Genomic DNA, 17,860 nt, shown 5'->3' on the forward strand with positions numbered 1-17,860 from the left:
AACAGAACACGGAAGGTTCTGGCTTTCGACTCTTCCAAATCTTGAAGAACCGGAGACATATAGTGCTGGTTTGTGGTATGATATTGCCTACCAAAATTTGACAGGGTCAAGTTGACATGTGTGATTTGATAAAAAAAAACAAATTTGATGTACTCCTACAAGATATATAAATATATGGGTAATACTAAAAGAATTTATGAAATGGTATTGTTTTTTTTGTTGTTTATGGTGTGTTTAGTTGGCCACAAACTACTTAAAAGAATTTTAACTTTTTTTTACACTGTTTGACAACTCGTCTTATTTAAAAAATTTGTACAAAAAACAAAAGTTATCCTTAAAGTACTTTGGATAATAAAGTAAGTCACAGATAAAATAAATAATAATTGTTTGAATAAAACAAATGATCAAACAGTGTAAGAAAAAGTTAAAATCCCTTATATTATGGGATGGTATATTATGGGATGGAGGGAGTAGAATTTTGGTAAGGTCGGACGGACGGAGGGAGTAGAATTTTGGTAAGGTCAGACCAAGCTAGCCCGTATAAAACAGAAGAGCGGAAGCCAGTGAGATCAGCAAATTTTTTTCACTAATATTAGAAAAAAAAGGAAAATTTGCCATTGTGAAGCCCTCGAGTAATTGGAACGAAGTACTAAAACTTACCTTGTTGAACTAGACTACGGCGGAGGGACGACGACAAACAGGCCATCGCCGTCGCCGGGGAGGATAACATGCCGCCGTATGCAGCGGATAAGGCCGCTCGCTTCACCGCCGGCCAGGTGCCAGGTGGGGTGAACTGGAGCGCCCCGATTCTACTTCCCGCGCGCTTCCGGGACTCCCGGCCGGCGAGTGTCACCAGCGACAGCGAGCATCCAGCGCCGCCGCCTCCCCCATTCTGGCTTGGAAAAAGTACACCGAAGGTCCCTCAACTTGTCCTCGAGTTACAAAATCGTCCCCTTACCGCAAAACAGGATATAACGCATCCACCGAAGATCCCTCAGCGGTTTTGACCCCGGTTTGTCTGACGTGGCGGCTGAGTCAGCGTAGGACCCACGTGGGCCCCATACGTCAGGATGCCACGTCAGCGACCAGCCTCTCCCTTCCTCTCCTTTCCTCCCTTCTCTCTCTCCCACTCTTCTCTCTGGATTGGGCAGGCCGGCCGGCGGTGGGGAGGTCGTTGCCGGGGCGAGGAGGTCCGACGGCCGGCCGCGACGTGGCGGCGGCGGCCGGGACGAGGACGTTCTTCTTCACGGGCATCCCCCTAAAGCTCCCGACCCAGCGCAAGGCCCCCGATTTGCGCGCACGCCGAGAACGCCGCAGCGGCGGCGACGGTGTCGATGCACACGCCGCTATCATCCGCCATGACCGTACAAGAAACGACGTCCCGGCCAGCCGGCGGGGAATCCGTCGAAGAGCGCCCACGCGGAGGCGAGCTCGACGCGCGCGAGGTAGAGCTCGACGAGCCCATCGCGGACGGCGAGGCGGTGGTCGAGGCCGAGCTTGGCCGCGTGTGCGTGCACGGCCGACGCAGCCTCGTCGTGGTCGGCGACCAAGCCCTTGATAAGGGCCCTGAGGCAAAGCGGCGGCAGTGGCGCTCCGGCGAGCTCCTCGCCGGTGCCCTTATGCGAGCTGCGGTAGCTGTACTAGATTAACTTCTTGCTTTTTTTTTTGCCTAATTGTGATTTGCCAGTAGAATGACACTGATTTTCTATGGCCTCTTAGTTGGATGAGATAAGAAGAGATGAGTATGATGAGATGGCATTTGTAGCACGAGATTAATTTCTTGCCTGTTTCTGCTGGATGCCAAAATTGCAAGCTTTGATTCCCGATTTAATGGCTGCGATGGCCGTAGATAAATCCCAGCTGGTGGATCCCTTGATGTGTCTCGATCGAGTTCCGGGAGGCAGCAGCAGCAATGTCCGGCGCCGCCAACGCGACCTCGTTGGCCGCCGGCGCTGGCACGCCGCGGTCGCGGCTGCCGCGGTGGACGCGGCACAAGACGCTGGTGTTGCTTGCCGGCCGCCAGCGCTGGCACGCCGTTGTGGACGCGGCACAAGACGCTGGTGTTGCTCCTCCGTGCTCCCGCCGCCGCCGCCCTTCCCTTCTGGGTCGCCGCCGCCTCATTGCCGGCCGGCCGTCGGACCTCCATGCCCCGGCGACCTCGTCCCCACCGCCGGCCGTCCAAAGCCCCACAGAGGAGTGAGAGAGAGAGAGAGGAGGAAGGGAGAGAATAGGGGAAATAGAGAAGAGGCTGACGTGGCATGCTGACATATGGGTCCACGTGGGTCCCATGCCGATTCAGCCGCCACGTAGGGTCAAACCGGGATCAAAACCGAATTTATTGTGACTGATTTTGATTAGTTAAGAGACGTCGGATATCTTATTTGCAGGACGTTTTTGTAACTCGATGACAAGTTCAGGGACCTTCGGTGTACTTTTTCCTTCTGGCTTCCCCGCCGGCCAGACGAACTGCTTCGCCGTGGAAGTGTGCCTAGCCCAGTCACGGCCCAAGTAGAGCCCAAACCAACTGTTCTCTCTCTCTCTCTCTCTCTCTCTCACAACAATTTCGCTGACGTAAATCATCAGATATTTCCATTTCATTGACAAAGCATCTTTTGGAGTAGTTAATTTCAAAGGATATGGTCATAAAATCTCTACATTTTTTTCTGTAAAATAAAATTCACTTGTTCCAAATTGATTCCTAAATTGTCCGGTCTAAAATCAACTCTCTATAGATAAGGGAAGACCAAATCGTATCAAATCATAACGATATTAATATATCTCGGATACAATTTCATACTATATCCGAACATGAAAATAATGTTCTCAGTTTCTTTTTATTTTCTTTTTTTTTTCAAGGAAGAGAGAGCTTCATTGATAGGTAACAAAGTTATTACAATCGTTGAGAACAAAGCCTTGTACGCAAGTAGGAACATGTTCCCGCCAAACTGCACAATACTTCGTTTTGCTAGCCAGTGGTGCTAACTCATGAGCTACCCTGTTGCCTCATCTTACCTCATCTTACAACATGACAAATCTTCACCTCTGAAAGCAACTCCTTTGTACATTGCACATCAATGATAATATGACATCATTTAGATCGATTCTCTTTATGAGAATTTAGTGCATAACTACGGATAAACAATCTGTTTCTAGCACTACTGGCATATGAACCCATTCAGTGGCCAGAGCTAAACCTCCACGACAAGCCAATAGTTTCAATTCTTCTGCTGATGCTCCATGTCGAATGTACTTCCAGGATGATAACAAGACTGAGCCGAAGTTATCACGAATAATTATGCCAATACCTGCACTGCCTGAGCCTGCACAAAATACAAAATGTTCTCAATTTCTTATACATGAAAGAATTATATTTAAAAAAATCAGCCATCAGCTGGGAATCAAAAGCAAGGGTGAGCAGATCACTCCCCAAAACATGAGAGCACTGCAACATATTACTACCTCCTTTTCATTATTTATCATATTATAAGTAGTTTTGTTTTTTTTCCTAGTCAAACTTTTTAAATTTAATCAAGTTTACAGAAAAATATAATAATATTTTCAACACAAAACAAACTTACTACCAAAACATATTAAATAATATATAAAATGTTAGTTTTAATGAAACATTGTTGCTAAATTTTTTTATAAGCTTCATCAAAATGACTTATAATTAATATATAACGGAGAGAGTACGCATTATACTATTTCAGATCTTTTTAACTAGTAGCATAGACTTCAACTCAGAAATCAGAATACATACAAGAGAATTCAACTGGGAAGCAGCTTCCAATTTTCCGTTCAAGGGTATCTTCTCGTCGTCAACTCTAGCTGAACTCTCCCAATATGGAAACATTCAGCAAACAGAATTGCTGAATTGGCCCATGTTTTCACGAGCACAAAATTTCCTTCTTTTTGTCCCTGAAATTGCGCAGAGAATAAAAAAATTAAGCAAAGACATTGAGAAGAAGATGCTAAACACAGAAACTGAGCACATAGCACGACCTTACACAGGAATCATGGGATCAACCTGTCCATTGTATTTGTAGAACCCCAGATACAAAGCTAATAACATCCCAAAGAATGTACAGTCTACAAAATTACATCTAATGAGCCTAACGTATCTTCTGTAAATGACAAACAGTAGGCAGTCGAGAACTAGCCATCACTCTAGCAATCTAGTAGCATACACTAATATTGTACACGTACAGACAGTATGGTTAAAAAGGCCATGTCCTGTTTATGGGTATTTACCCGATTATCGATCTGATTTCTAGAAAAAATACATACCCGATTGTTTCAGAAAAAAAAAAACTCCACAAGAACCATGCTCCTGATGTTCAAAGGAGCACATGGCTACATTGCATCCTACGGCAAGGGTACAAACTGTAAGCAATGACCGGTGAATGTTCTGTAGTGCTCTAAGAGTAGGTTTAGATGCGAAAATGCACAGACCTCATGATAAGTTGGCCCGATTAAAATGGAATATGCAAATGAATTTCATGCCAGGGTGGCTGAGCTGCACAGGCATGAATGGCCAGCCGTGGCCAGCTGGCCAACAGCGTCGGTGCGCGGTGTGCCCAATGGCCATGCCGAAGTCTTGATCAATGCAGATAATTCACTGAAGAAAACTGGAAGAGCTTGCTGCAGAATCAGTTGGATGCAGTAGACTGGTCTGGGTTGACCACTCAATCATATCATTTTCAAGAAGTATTTCGTCAGCTATATCTGCAAAAGGACATGAGTTAGTATGTTGCGGTAATATTATTGCAACAAATCAATTTCTAAACTTATCCTCATCAAAATTCAAGTCGTGATGGGTTACCTTCAGTATCTTCCATCGATTTACCAGCATAGAAGCATGACGGCAGCACGGCATACTTCTCCCACTCAACACCATGTTGCCATTCAAACTGCTCCTCTAGCAATGGATGGCATCCGCTCAAATACAAAAAGTTAAGGGTCATAGGAAGACCGTCTTCTGGTAAACAAACAAGTTCAGGGCAATCTTGTATGATCATGACTCTGAGGGAGAAGAAGTTAACCATTTCTGGCAAAGCCACTAACTTCAGGCAATGTTTTATCTCCAGTTTGGAGAGGAAAGAAAGGTTTCTCAGGCTCCTCAGTGATACTAGTCCGTAGCAGGACTCTATAAGCACCTTTGTTAATGTTGTCAGGTTGCCATTATCAGGTAGTTCCTTCAATTTGGGGCAATCCCTTATGATCAAATTCTGGAGGGCAGGAAAACACCCAAAGTCCACCAATGATGTTACATTGGGGCAATCTACAATTTCCATTTCATTTAACCTCACAAATGCATGGTGAAAATCAGAACACCAGCCAATAAATGGTCCTTCAAGGGATGGAAGATTGGGGCTTGAATCTCTAAGCCCATTGTTCAACATGTTTGCTCTGTCAAAGCTGGTGTCTGCGATTTCCTCAGAATCCAAGTGCCAAAGATGGAAAATACCCACAAGGCTAGTTAAACTAACCTTTTGAATAATGCATGTGTCCAAGCGATGATCAGTATGCTGTGTGCAAACAATGTTGGATGAAAGCACTTTCATTTCTACAGGTGGAGGAAAGACTAGTGGAAGTTCTTTCAGCTTTGGGCAACTGATGAATACATCACGAAGAACAGGAAAAGCATAATCGACAGAAGACCAATATACTAGTTCTGGCAACTGTGTCAATTCTAGTGTTTCCAGGGAGGGAAAACCAGCAATCCCATAGAAAGATGTGTCTATACATTCTAATGCATCCATTCTATCAATATGAAGTTTCTTGAGAGATGGTATCTGGCCTAAAGGAGGAAGGAACTTCCAACATGTGCAGTTGTGAATGCTGATGTGTCGCAATCTAGATAGCCACTCGGACTCCAGCCAAGACGGAGATGAACAACCTGGGTATCCATCAACAGTCAATTCCTCAAGGCCAGGGTGAGGTATTAAAGAATTAAGCACATTCTGTTCATCTGACTTGCTATCTGCATTACAAGAGCCCCATTGCAGCTTCAACCTAGATATTTGACTCTTGTTGACTAGCTGAGCATTAGTTGCTTCATCCTTGTTTTTCACATTCTCGAGAGATGTAATTGTAAGGAACCCCTGGAGTTCATTCATGTCCTTTAGCACCTCTAGTCCCTGCATTTTTGTGTTTCCAACACAGAATTTTCCAGCTGCCCAAAGATATGGCATATTCCCCACAGAAGCTAAATCAACAAAAAGGTCCTTATGAACATCAATATGAAAAATACAGCTGAGGTTATCCAGATTTTTTGGGAAGATAATAGGTCTTGTATCCATAAAGCATGAATGTGGGTGTACAGATAACATTCGTAAATGATGAAGACTACAGAGTGAATCAGATAGTGGATGGTTAGTATTTGGGAGAGTTAAGCATCGAAGGTGTATCATGTGATTTAAGTCAGGTGAATGTCTTAAGCAGCAACCAGTCAAATCCAATAGTCTCAAGCCCTTCAACTCCTTGAAAAGATCTGCATCCACACAAACTCGTGGGCAAAAACACCTGACTTTATTCCAGATTATTAGTGTGCGGAGCCTTTGCAACTTACAGACGCAAAGTAGGTCAACTCTTTCAGCCAGTATGGACAGATGTCGAACTGCTGGCGGGATCTCTTCAGGTTCATCAACATCTAATCTGTAGCACTCACCATTGGATGTGTGGACAGCAAGATCGTTCATGAGGTCATGCATAACGTAATGTACTGTACCTCCATACTGAAGCGCCTGGAAAAATGATCTAGATAACAACTCATCAAAATAACTTCTTCCAGTGCTTTTAAGACTTCCATAGGTGTGCCTACCATCCTGAATAAATTCATGAGCTATCCACATGTTCACCAATACATCAGGCTCGAAATAATAACCTTTTGGGAACAAACCACAGAAAGAAAAACATTGTTGAAGGTGCTCTGGCAAGCATTCATAGCTTAGGCGTAAAATTGTCATGATATCTTTCTCATTTGATAGACCCTTATTTAGAACTCGATTCCATTCTTGATTGTTGAAGTTTGAACTAAGATGACCACCAACTGCTTTTATAGCTAATGCTGAGCCATTCAACCTTTGCACAATGTGTTCACCTATAGACTTTAATTCCAGATGTTCTTTTGGATCTCTAGTGTTAAATGCACATCTTCTGAAAAGTTCCCAGCTATCTTCACTCTCTAGACCACTCAAAGGGAACGGAGTGGTACAGCCTAATGTATTTGCAACAATATCCATTCGAGTTGTAACTAAAATCTTGACTCCTTTCACCCCATGCCATAAAGGAGCAAATAATTCTCTCCATCTATCAGCATTTATAGACCCTCCAACCTTTTCATCATACCAAACGTCATCCAACACAAGTAAAAACTTCTTCATTTTTACTTTGTTCTTGAGTTCTTCTTGGAGCATGCTAAAATTGAAATTTGTTAGGTCAATGGTCTTATCAATAGATGTTAGAATTTCTTTGGTGATTCTGACCTTATCAAAGACATGTGAGACACATATCCATGCCCTCAAATCATAATTATCCTCTATTCTTTTATCATTGTAAATAAGTTGAGCTAAAGTAGTTTTTCCAATTCCACCAGTACCGACTATGGTTATTACCTCTGATGATGTTGGTCTTGCTCCTTCGCTTCTTGACTTAGGTATGCCTACCTGTTCTAACAATTGGTTCACTAGTTCATCTCGCTCCTTCTGACGACCGACCACAAACTCACCAAGTGAAAATGAGCTGGTAATACGCCATTGGAGCGGCTCAGGCAACATGTGTGAGCTACAGTTTTCTGGTCCAATCACTCTGACAAGCATGTCAGCACATTCTTTTACTCTACTCAAGCTTTTAAGCATCTTTCTTAACTTGGATCTAAACTTATCATGGCCAACCAAACGCTTAGCAATGGAAATAGAACTGGAGCCTAAGCTTCTAAGATTTCGCTTTTCAGCATTTTCTTTCAGAAGCATGTAGTCAAATTCATCCAAGATGTCCTCAGCATCATAGACAGCATCTTTCAGCTGGTGGAGCAAAGCTTGCTGATTGAAATCAAGTGTTCTCCGCCTTTCTGCAGTGCCCACCACCAATAAAGTTTCAGTTAAAATAGTCTCGAGCTTTTTAAGGCCATCATCCAAGTTGGACTGCCATCTGTACTGGGTTGATATATATGATTGGACCTTCTCAAACATAAGCTTGATGACAGGAGAAACCACCCATCCAACTCCAGTGGCTAGTGGTATAGTGGCCATGTTGCTCAATATAGTGTTTAAGGCTCTTCAGTTTCTCCGTGTAGCTTTCAACTGATCTACCTATCATGTATTGGTCAGATCAATTATCCAAAGAGAAAAACATAACGTGAACATGTAGAAGTGGAACATATTGGTGCTGGTTCATATAGTTGATAGCACAATTCAGAAATAACCTTCGCATTACTCAAATGCATGTAAGATTACTGCCAGAGATACTAGAACTATAAGTACATAAATTTCCCATTATGCTCTGATTCTGCTGCTTTGTTTTATCAGATCATTAGGCCCCTAGGCAAAATAAGGGTAGGAGTACAAATGATGTAACTATCTCGTTTTTTTCCCGGTTAAAGAGGCTAAAAGACAAATATCCAAACAGAGAAGAAACTTAAGTTCTTTGGGTGGGGGGGGTGGGGGGGGGTTGATAATTTGTCATACACGCATCCAAAATTATTTGCCTCCAAACTGGTAGGAGTTCCATTCCTAATTAGAGCAGATCCCTCTCCGAAATCCAAATAAGCATCAACTGGAGTATCTCTCCATGGCCCATGCTGCCCCAGATAAACTAAGTTCTCAAAAACTTCGTTGCTTCATGTATGAAGTACTATCCCGAAAACCCGAAGTATCTGTATTTCCTCCGAAAAATTTAAAAAAAAATAGAGGATATTATAAGGACTGAATCCTGCGCCACTGGAGTACCTAAGCACGATTTCGCGGCGGCGCGACGAGTCCTAGGATAACTTAATGAAGCTAGGTTACAGGGGAAACAAACGCCATACCTGATTGGCAGGATCAGAACTCCAATCTCCTTGTCGATCAATCCGCGTTTGACGCGAGACCGGAGTCCCGGAGGCTGGATGGGAAAGAGAGCAGAGGATCAAGGAAGGGGACGACACGACAGACGACACTGACTGAAGGACAGTTCCTAAGGAGGTATTGGGAGTTTACAGAGATACTCCATTCATATTCGTAAAGAAAGTCGTTTAGGACAATGTTTAAGTCAAACCTTAAAAATATAAATCATAAATAACTTTCAAGTTGTTAAGTTTGAAAATGTAAAAATTATATGAATATATTTGTCTTGAAAAAATACTTTCATAAAAATATATATATATATATATATATATATATATATATATATATCACTTTTCAATAAATATTTTTATAGAAACAAGAAGTCAAAATTGTGTTTTGGAGATCGTGTCCATGTCCAAAACGACTTCCTTTACGAGTACGGAGGGAGTATTTAACTATTGGCTTACCACTTTCATAAGTGGCCATTAAGAAATTGCCACTGAACTTATATGTTACAGACACATGAGGGCCCACATGTCATATACTGTGAGTGGCATATTCTTAACTACCACATCTTAAAAGTGGTAAAAAGCTAAATGCCTTAGAATTGAGAGGAAATTTCTCATTTACTTTGCCTGTCAAGAGTACGATCGTCGCATAGACAGCTGCTATCAATATTTATTGATAGAGTATACTCCCTCCGTACTCGTAAAGAAAGTCGTTTTGGACAGCGACACGGTCTCCAAAACACAACTTTGACTTCTTGTTTCTATAAAAATATTTATTGAAAGGTAATATATGTATACTTTTTTCAAGACAAATATATTCACATAATTTTTATATTTTCAAACTCAACAACTTAAGAGTTATTCATGATTTATATTCCCAAGGTTTGACTTAAACATTGTCCTAAACAACTTCCTTTACGAGTACGGAGGGAGTATCCATTTGTGGATATAGAGTTCGGATTTCTACCCATTATTTCTAAATATCAACATTTGTTAGTTGCATACCCCTAGAATAATCATTATAGCCATTGAATTGAAATCCAGTAATTCCACTTTAGCAACAACTGAGCTTTTCTACATTTTAAACAGGAACAATATAGAGCGAAGAGAACAACGTGGGCATTGGATTTTGCCGATTGAATCATGAGCACATTTGCATAATCAGAAACCGAACGGTGCACCATTTCAGTAACATTGGCACATGGAAAACCCAAATTGCAGCATGCAATTGGAATTTGCACAGGAACAGCAGCACAACGCAGGGGACGCATGCCATTTGCCACCCTGACACCCAAATTTATCTGGGTAACTAGATCGCTCCTCAAGCCAGTGCAACCCATCATAATCCTCATGAAAACATGCAACTTAACAAGTGCTGACCACTCTGGTGATCTTCAAATTCTCCGATCCCCATAAACAGTCAATGTAAACGCTAAGAAGCGATCTGCATACAAAAATATATAAAATGTAAGCGCTAACTTGCGTTTCAAAATGGTCATGTAATTGGTGCGTGTAGGTGTGTCGGTATGTGTAATACGGAGTATCACTTCTTACGAACTCGGAACTATTATACTCACAGTAGTTTAGCTTGGTTGCCAGATCAGAACTTGTCCACAACAGTTTCGCTTGGTTGCCAGTTCAGAATTTCGACCAGTACTCCCAAACTTTCCCTACAAGGAACGGGTCATGGCACTAGAATTAGATCTATGTACTATGTATCAACGAGAAATTTGACATTCCAGAATAAATAAATGACATATTCAATTTCCAAATTCCAATACTAAATTCAGAACAGTGAATAAAAAGTAATATTACTCTGATTTGTATGACGCATGCATCCAGAAAGGGCAGCAACCTTGTTGTAGTCAGGACCATTTTTCAGCTCAAACTGCTTGCCTAATAATGGATGGCCTTCTATCAAGAAGAAAGCTTTAAGTGATACAGGGAGACCATTCCTCGGCAGTGCCCTAAGTTGAGTGCATCGACCAATTACAAGAATCTTTAGTGAATAAAAGGTGCTCATATCAGGCAGCGATATGAGAGCAGAGCATTCTATAACCTTCATCTTTCTAAGGGAAACAAGTTCATTCAAATCTTCTAGTGATGCTAGCCCATCACAGGATTCAATTCTCAATTCCTCCAAAGCTGTGTGGCAACCAGATTGATATAGTCGTGTCACTTGGGGGCAACTTCGTAAAAGTAAAATTTGGAGGGATGGCATGTTATCCATGTCTGGTACAGATTCCAAATTATCACAATTTTCCAATCTCAACTCTTTGAGGGAGACAAGGGATTGTGATCCCTCGAGTGACATCAGCCAATAACATTTGTATATGTTTAATTGTCTGAGCATCCTCAACTGGTGCATGCTTAATGATAATTGAGATGGCATTCCAACTGTATCACAAGGTCCAAGGTCTAGTGTGTCGAGGCATACGAGGTTGTTCAGCAACTTGGATAAAGAACTTGCTCGCAACTGACACTTTATTAGTTCAAGACGTTGAAGTGATGTAGGAAGCACAGTAACCCCATCCTCATCCCACAATGTGCTAATTATGGGGTATGTATTCTCCCAAGATGATCCTAAACCAAATATTGTGAGCTCTTTGAGTTGCTTCATATTATTGAAGGCTACCTTAGGAATGTCTCTCAAATGATCTACGTAGATCTTCAGCTTTTCAACAAACTCTAGGTGATGAACACGCAAGACATAGAAGAAGCTTGACAACAGGCAGCAAAATGATCTTGTGAGTTCAAAGTTGTCCATAAAAACCTTGAAGTGGATTTGTTCCTTATCAAGTATAGCAATATGTCTGAGGGTACGCACATAGGTCGGGTATTCTCTTAACCTTGGGCATCCAGAAAATGAGAGATCTCTGAGAGCAGGAAACAACTGGTCGTTCTCTACAATACTCCATTCTAGTTTGGGCAAGCGTTCCAGCAGCAGTCTCTCCAATGAGGGGAATCCTTTACGGCCCAAGAACTCCTGATCTAGTATTTTTAATTCATCCATTCTCCGAACTTCAAGAGCTTTAAGCAATGGTAGATCCCCTAAAGGTGGAAGTACCTCCCATTTTTTACAATCACGTAAGCAAATCAATTGCAAACTGCTCAGCCAACCAGAATTCAACCAGGTGGGAGAAGTAGCACCTGGATATCCACTTATAGTTAGCTCGACAAGATTAGGGTGCGGCTTTAGCACATTAAGCACATCACAACCATTGCTAGTGTGACCATCATGGTCACCCGATCCCCATTCTAGCTCCAGCTTTCTTATGTGCTTCTTTAGCTCAAGATTGGCCTTAGCAGCTTCCTCTTTTGTTTTCACATTCTCCAGCAATCTAATTGCAAGCTCTCCACGAAGTTCATTCAGATCCTTCAGCCCAACAATACTTTGCCCCTTCTTGCCAACATGAAATTCTCCTGAACCTTCAACACATGGAAGTTGATGCATGCCTGTTAGCATGAGAGCATATGACTTCTCTATATCAACATGCACCAAGTTACTGAGTCTGTTAATGCTTTCAGGAAGACTGAAACAACCTCCAGCTATGTTCACTTGCCCCCATGAAAGATTCAAAAGTTTGTGAGAGGAACAATGTGAGCTAAATTTTCCAGAGGAATAACATGAATGATACTGTACAAACAAGGCCCTTAGATGATGAAGTCTAGAAATTGTTTTAGGTAGTGTGTAACATGTCCGCTGTATAGCTAGGAAACGGAGGTGAATGAGATTGTACACAGCATCAGGCAAGCGTTTCATGCAACAGCCACTTACATCCAGCACCCGCACCCCCTTCAGCTTGGCAAGTATACCATGAGTGAGGCTGAGTTTTGAGCAAAACCAAGACTTGTTAAAAACTAGTAGTGAACGCAATCTTCCCAAACTACCAAAACTCACAAAATTTTCCAGGAGTTCAGCAGAAACAGACAAATGCCTAATATGATGGGGTAACTCACTCGGACTGCCATGTTCAATCCTATGGCATTCGCCCCCAGAAACATGAAGTGCCAGATCATTCAATACATCATGCATAATATAGTAAATTTGGTCTCCACATCGGAACACTTGGAAAAATGAGCGCTGTAGCAAATCATTGAAATAGCCTCTGCCAATATCCTCCAGACTAGTATTGATATTTCTGTCTGAATGAACAAAACCCTGAGCTGCCCACATATGGATCAGCCTGTTTGGATCAATGCGGTAACCTTTAGGGAATAAACTGCAGTACGTAAAACACTGCTGAAGATAATTTGGTAAGCTTTCATAACTTGAGCGTAAGATTGTCATAATGTCATTAGGGTTGAGTACACTTTTCTGAAGAATTTTGTTCCATTCCAGAGCGTTGTATTTGCCACTTAAATGGCCTCCAGTCACCTTAATGGCTAGAGCTGAGCCTTTTAGGTTTTCAACAATTTGGTCCTCAATTATCTTCAACTCTGGGTAATCTTCTGGATTCCTGTTTCCAAATGCACATTTCCGGAAGAGCATTCTGCTGTCATCTTTTCCAAGGCCCTGCAAGAAAAATAAGCTTCTCGAATCTAGCATTTTTGCTACCAATTCTGCCCGGGTTGTCACTAGTATTTTGCTTCCTGTTCTCTTTCTCTCTAAAGCCTCAGAACTTATATATATATTTCTTATGGGAGCTATCAACTCCTTCCACGTTTCTCTGTTCATGTGCTCTCCAACTCTTTCATCATACCACACATCATCCAGCACTAGAAGAAACCTTTTGCACATCAGTCTATCTCGAAGCTTTTCTTGGAGCATACTGAAATTGAAACTGGCCAATTCAATATGTTCTGTGCCAGCTGTGCATGCTATGATCTCCTTAGTTAGTCTAGTTTTGTCAAAATTATGGGAGACACAAACCCATATCTTCAGATCAAAAATCTCAGTAATCCGCTCATCATTGTAAATAGCTTGTGCTAGTGTAGTCTTGCCGATGCCCCCAACACCAACAATAGAATGCACCACTGTATTAAATAACTGACAATCATAAGACAAATGTTCATCACAATCCTTCACCAATATACTTACTAGTTCATCAATCTCATTCTTCCGTCCAAAAATTGTATCTTCACGCAAAAGAGATCCTGTGGCTCTTGCTGGAGCATACTCAGGAGACTGACTGAAGCTAGAGACCTCCCCTGCCATAACTTGAGCAAACATCTCTGCGGAAGCTCTAACTCTGCCCAGTGTTTTTATAACTTCTTGTAATTTTGATCTGAGCTTATCAATGCTAACTAAACGCTTGCCAATAGAGAGAACAGATGAGAACATGCCTAGGTCTTCAATCTTTTCTTTGATCAGATAGTCAAACTCATCCAAGACATCATCAGCTTCACAGACTGCATCTTTCATTTGGTGCAATGACATCACTTGACTACTGTCTTTTCTACTTCGTCTTTCCGCTGCGCCAACCACCAACAAAATCTGTACCAAAGTGGACTCCAAATTCTTGAGATCAGACATCATCTCAGACTTCCAGGTGAACTGGCTTGATATATAGGACTGCACCACAGAAACCATTTTACGAATGATAGGTGAAACAATCCATCCTACAGAACTCATTGCTGAAAACTCAGCCATGTAATCAGAAATTCCCTGCATGATATCATAAATAATGAATTGTTATAACTATGGGGACCAAAATAGCCGAAAACACAGTATGCAAAGAATTTTCAGAAGCTTAATTTCTAGAGAGGATGAAACAACCTAGGAGCCCAATGTGTAAAATATAAAAGCTTGTGTAAGCCTGATTTAGGTGTTTCAGAACAAAGATACTAAACTATGATTGGGACCAACAAATTCAATTGTCAGCAACTGTTACTGAGACATAAATAATCCTCTCCCCGTGAAACAGTCCAGACAGAAGGGCAATCATATTGATTATGCAAAACCACACAGGTTCACAAGTTCCTTATAGTTCACAAAATCTATTTGAGTAATCAAAAGACAGAATTAGGTTCAACATATATACTTCGACCAAGTAAAGCATAGATAAATCATACTTATTTTAGATAACAGGTAATTTTAATTACCCGGTTTTTTGGAGAAAGCCAAAAGGAACAAATAGAGAGTCTTATACAGCCCAAACAAAACAAAAGCATGGGCACAACATGAACTGCTGGGGATACCAACTTCAATCCAGCACACTCATAGATAATTCATATGTCCTGAAAAATCCTTCGAAAATTTCGATTTTGTGAGTTTTATTATGCTGAGAAATCCTTCGAAATTTTACAGGCAACAAAAGGATGAGAGGATTGCATAGAAGTAAAAATGTTAACTTCCTGGCAATCTTCTACTTGTGGATAAAATTGCAAAATATAAGTTCTAATGACCATCCAAACTCCATAACCTGGAAATGGACATCATTCTGCCATTCTGGAATCCACAGTGCTAGATCAGATTATAGAGTACAATTTGTTGCGCTGTTCAGCAAACATGCCTAGCTAGTATCTGGAGGTTGGAAACATAACAAAACCTTATGTTCTTCATGTGGCTACTATTGCAGGAGAAAATATTAACAGCTCACAAACTACAAGCAAGATGATTTCTGAATGATGATATTTTTCAATTATGTGATCAAGTACAGGAAAAAGCAAAACACTTGCTTCATCAATGGCCATTCTCCAAACAACTTTGGCCCAAGATCTCTGTTTGGCTGGACATTAATCTCTATCCAACAAATTATGGTTATACTCTGGCATCATGGGAATGCACTGACGGTAGGAAAAATAAAGCAGGAGAAGGAGGATAATAACAATAGGAACATACACAGTTTGGAATAATGGAAGGAGACAAATAGGAAAATTGTTGAACATCAACTGAAGATGGTAGATGAGCGCTTCATGATCAAGGAAGAAATTGAAACCTTCTAGGAAGCAATAGCGTAGCAATGTTGAACTTCAATTCTAAGTACATGTCTTAGTTGATTTGTTTTTCCTTGTAAATAAACTTCCGTCAAGCTAATGAATAGCACTGCTCCTGCTTCAAAAAACAAATCCTTCGAAATTTAGAAGCCTTTAAACTCTGAAGAATACCTGATCAATATTATGGCATAAACTCCTGCTATCAAGCGAAAGAGACCAAGAATAATACCTGATCAGTATTATGGCATAAATTCTTTTTTCCCTTCCAGAACAAGAAACCATAAAGAAGCTGTAGCGATACTGCAAGCAATGGGGATTGACAAAGTGGTGGGCATTGGCCAAAGCAAGATGGGGTTAAATGGTGAGCCATACAGTTGTCATTTTCTTCCCCCAGCACATGATTAGTTTGTCATGTGAACACTAATTCAATAAATAAATTATACCAGATTATGATCGATTCTAATTTGATGGGATTTGGTCTTTACTTATCTTTAGAGAATTGGATTGGTCACTAAATCACCAAGCCACAATTGTCCCATTAATCTCAATCTTCCTCTCACATATATTTTTCTACATAACAAATGCACGGAATCCCTGGGCGGTTTGGTCGGAAGCGCGCCAGCAGCCAGCCACACGGGAAGACGCCGATCTAGTCTTCAAAGGCAGCTGTATGATTTTGCTTAGCTGGGCCCTGAAAAAGCCTATGCACATTATGCAATTCATTAAAATACGGGTGGTGTCTCGAAATCCATATAGAAAATGGGGGAAAGGATGCAGCAATTGATTGCATTCGAAACCCTACCACGGCGATCGGCGGAGCGGCGCCAAACAAGCCATGCTTCCGCCACAAAGCGTGTAGATCGATACGGCCGCCCGCCCCGCCGCCAGCGGCCGCCCGGCCAAGCCGGTGAACCGGAGCACCCGCACCACGTAGGCGGTGCAGCGCCCCCCGGATCCCGGCTCACGAGGGCAGGCCATGGACCTCCAGTGACCTCGCCGGAGTATTCGCCCGGTCTGCGCCGGCCGCGGCGGAGGCGTACGCCCGCCGCCGGTGGCCACGTCGGCCACGTTCTCGTGGGCCAAAAAATACACCCATGAGTTCACTCTCTTCTGTATATGGGCCGTTTTGTTTTTTTAACACGTGGGCCAAATTTGTTGAGGAGAAAGAGATGGGCTGAATCCAGTAGGCCTGATTCGTTACTGGAAACTGATGGGCCAAATAGATTAGTAGGCTGGATTTATGGACGAGAATTAAGTGGGGGCAAATTCAGTAATGGGCCAAATTCAATCATGGTTATTAGGTGGTCCAAATTATCTCGCAGGCTGAATTTGTTAACGGGAATTATCAGTGGTGGGCTGAATCCTTTGATGGCTATTAGGTGGGCCAAGTTCATTTGTGGGCCGAATATATTGAGAGGAATATTTGGTACCGTAAGATATTTTTACTGGTTCAGAGCAAATCTCCCCTATGTAAACATAGAAGACCATACCGTAGTTACGACTAAAGAGGTGGCAGAAATAGGTCAGTTGGCAAAATGGCAAAGTATTCGCTTCGTCAAATATAGTTCGAAAAGGTTGCTGCTTGGTTGATTTGCTCAGCTGTTTCTTAAATTTTCTTCTGCCTTACCTATTTCTTGAATCATATACTCGTATATGTTAACGGATGGAGGATTGGGTTGCCTGTTGACTGATCCTGCCATTATAACGGGTTTAACGAGCAAAAGCTATATATCTAGCTATATATCACGCCGTGCAATAAAAACCATCAGAATTGGCAAGTGTTTTAACGAGCCGAGAGGTATTTTCCCTGAAAATTGAGCAGACAACCAAAAAAAAAAAGCCGGGCAGACAACAAAATTGACCTTACCCAGGATTCAGGAGATCAACCTGATCAGTGATCACTGTATTTTGCAAGGGGGGACCATCATC

The 17,860-nt window shown here is 42.0% G+C and overlaps 2 protein-coding genes across 12 annotated transcripts; both read right to left on the bottom strand.

Annotated features, from left to right (window-relative positions):
- Window positions 1–2,827: 2,827 nt before the first annotated feature.
- LOC4341546 (putative disease resistance protein RGA3) lies at window positions 2,828–9,162 on the bottom strand. Of its 7 annotated transcripts, none has more exons than XM_015788680.3 (6): window positions 9,029–9,162; window positions 4,823–8,312; window positions 4,453–4,725; window positions 4,288–4,365; window positions 3,761–3,918; window positions 2,828–3,320 (listed from the first exon to the last, which is right to left on the bottom strand). In XM_015788680.3, exons 2-3 carry the CDS (start codon window positions 8,250–8,252, stop codon window positions 4,616–4,618), a joined length of 3,540 nt encoding a protein of 1,179 aa, XP_015644166.1. In that variant the 5' UTR covers window positions 8,253–8,312; window positions 9,029–9,162; the 3' UTR covers window positions 2,828–3,320; window positions 3,761–3,918; window positions 4,288–4,365; window positions 4,453–4,615. The 7 variants fall into 7 exon arrangements, with proteins under 7 accessions (XP_015644166.1, XP_066167755.1, XP_066167759.1 ...); XM_066311658.1 differs by having other exon boundaries at window positions 4,003–4,365; XM_066311662.1 differs by lacking the exon at window positions 4,288–4,365 and having other exon boundaries at window positions 4,823–8,303.
- An 887-nt stretch (window positions 9,163–10,049) lies between these two features.
- Window positions 10,050–16,990, bottom strand: LOC107281450 (putative disease resistance protein RGA3). 5 transcript variants are annotated; one of them, XM_066311520.1, is made up of 6 exons: window positions 16,734–16,990; window positions 16,161–16,632; window positions 15,934–16,046; window positions 10,868–14,660; window positions 10,630–10,722; window positions 10,050–10,496 (listed from the first exon to the last, which is right to left on the bottom strand). In XM_066311520.1, the coding sequence occupies exons 4-5, from the start codon at window positions 14,643–14,645 to the stop codon at window positions 10,691–10,693; spliced, it is 3,810 nt and encodes a 1,269-aa protein (XP_066167617.1). In that variant the 5' UTR covers window positions 14,646–14,660; window positions 15,934–16,046; window positions 16,161–16,632; window positions 16,734–16,990; the 3' UTR covers window positions 10,050–10,496; window positions 10,630–10,690. The 5 variants fall into 5 exon arrangements, with proteins under 5 accessions (XP_066167617.1, XP_066167615.1, XP_066167618.1 ...); XM_066311518.1 differs by having other exon boundaries at window positions 15,837–16,046; XM_066311521.1 differs by having other exon boundaries at window positions 15,934–16,049.
- Window positions 16,991–17,860: the final 870 nt, after the last annotated feature.

This window comes from Oryza sativa, chromosome 6, assembly GCF_034140825.1.
Source record: "Oryza sativa Japonica Group chromosome 6, ASM3414082v1".
In the NCBI taxonomy this organism is placed as follows: domain Eukaryota; kingdom Viridiplantae; phylum Streptophyta; class Magnoliopsida; order Poales; family Poaceae; genus Oryza; species Oryza sativa.

Excerpts from the sequence above, each read along its gene's own strand:
- LOC107281450 (XM_015788613.3), bottom strand. The coding sequence starts at position 15,166 with ATGCTTTTGTTTTGTTTGGGCTGTATAAGACTCTCTATTTGTTCCTTT. Across the intron at positions 14,661-15,097 it reads GGCTTTCTCCAAAAAACCGG|GGAATTTCTGATTACATGGC; the intron begins GTAATTAAAATT and ends GATATCATGCAG. Across the intron at positions 10,723-10,867 it reads CATGCGTCATACAAATCAGA|GGAAAGTTTGGGAGTACTGG; the intron begins GTAATATTACTT and ends CGTTCCTTGTAG.
- LOC4341546 (XM_066311662.1), bottom strand. The coding sequence starts at position 8,252 with ATGGCCACTATACCACTAGCCACTGGAGTTGGATGGGTGGTTTCTCCT. Across the intron at positions 4,726-4,822 it reads ATCGATGGAAGATACTGAAG|ATATAGCTGACGAAATACTT; the intron begins GTAACCCATCAC and ends GTCCTTTTGCAG.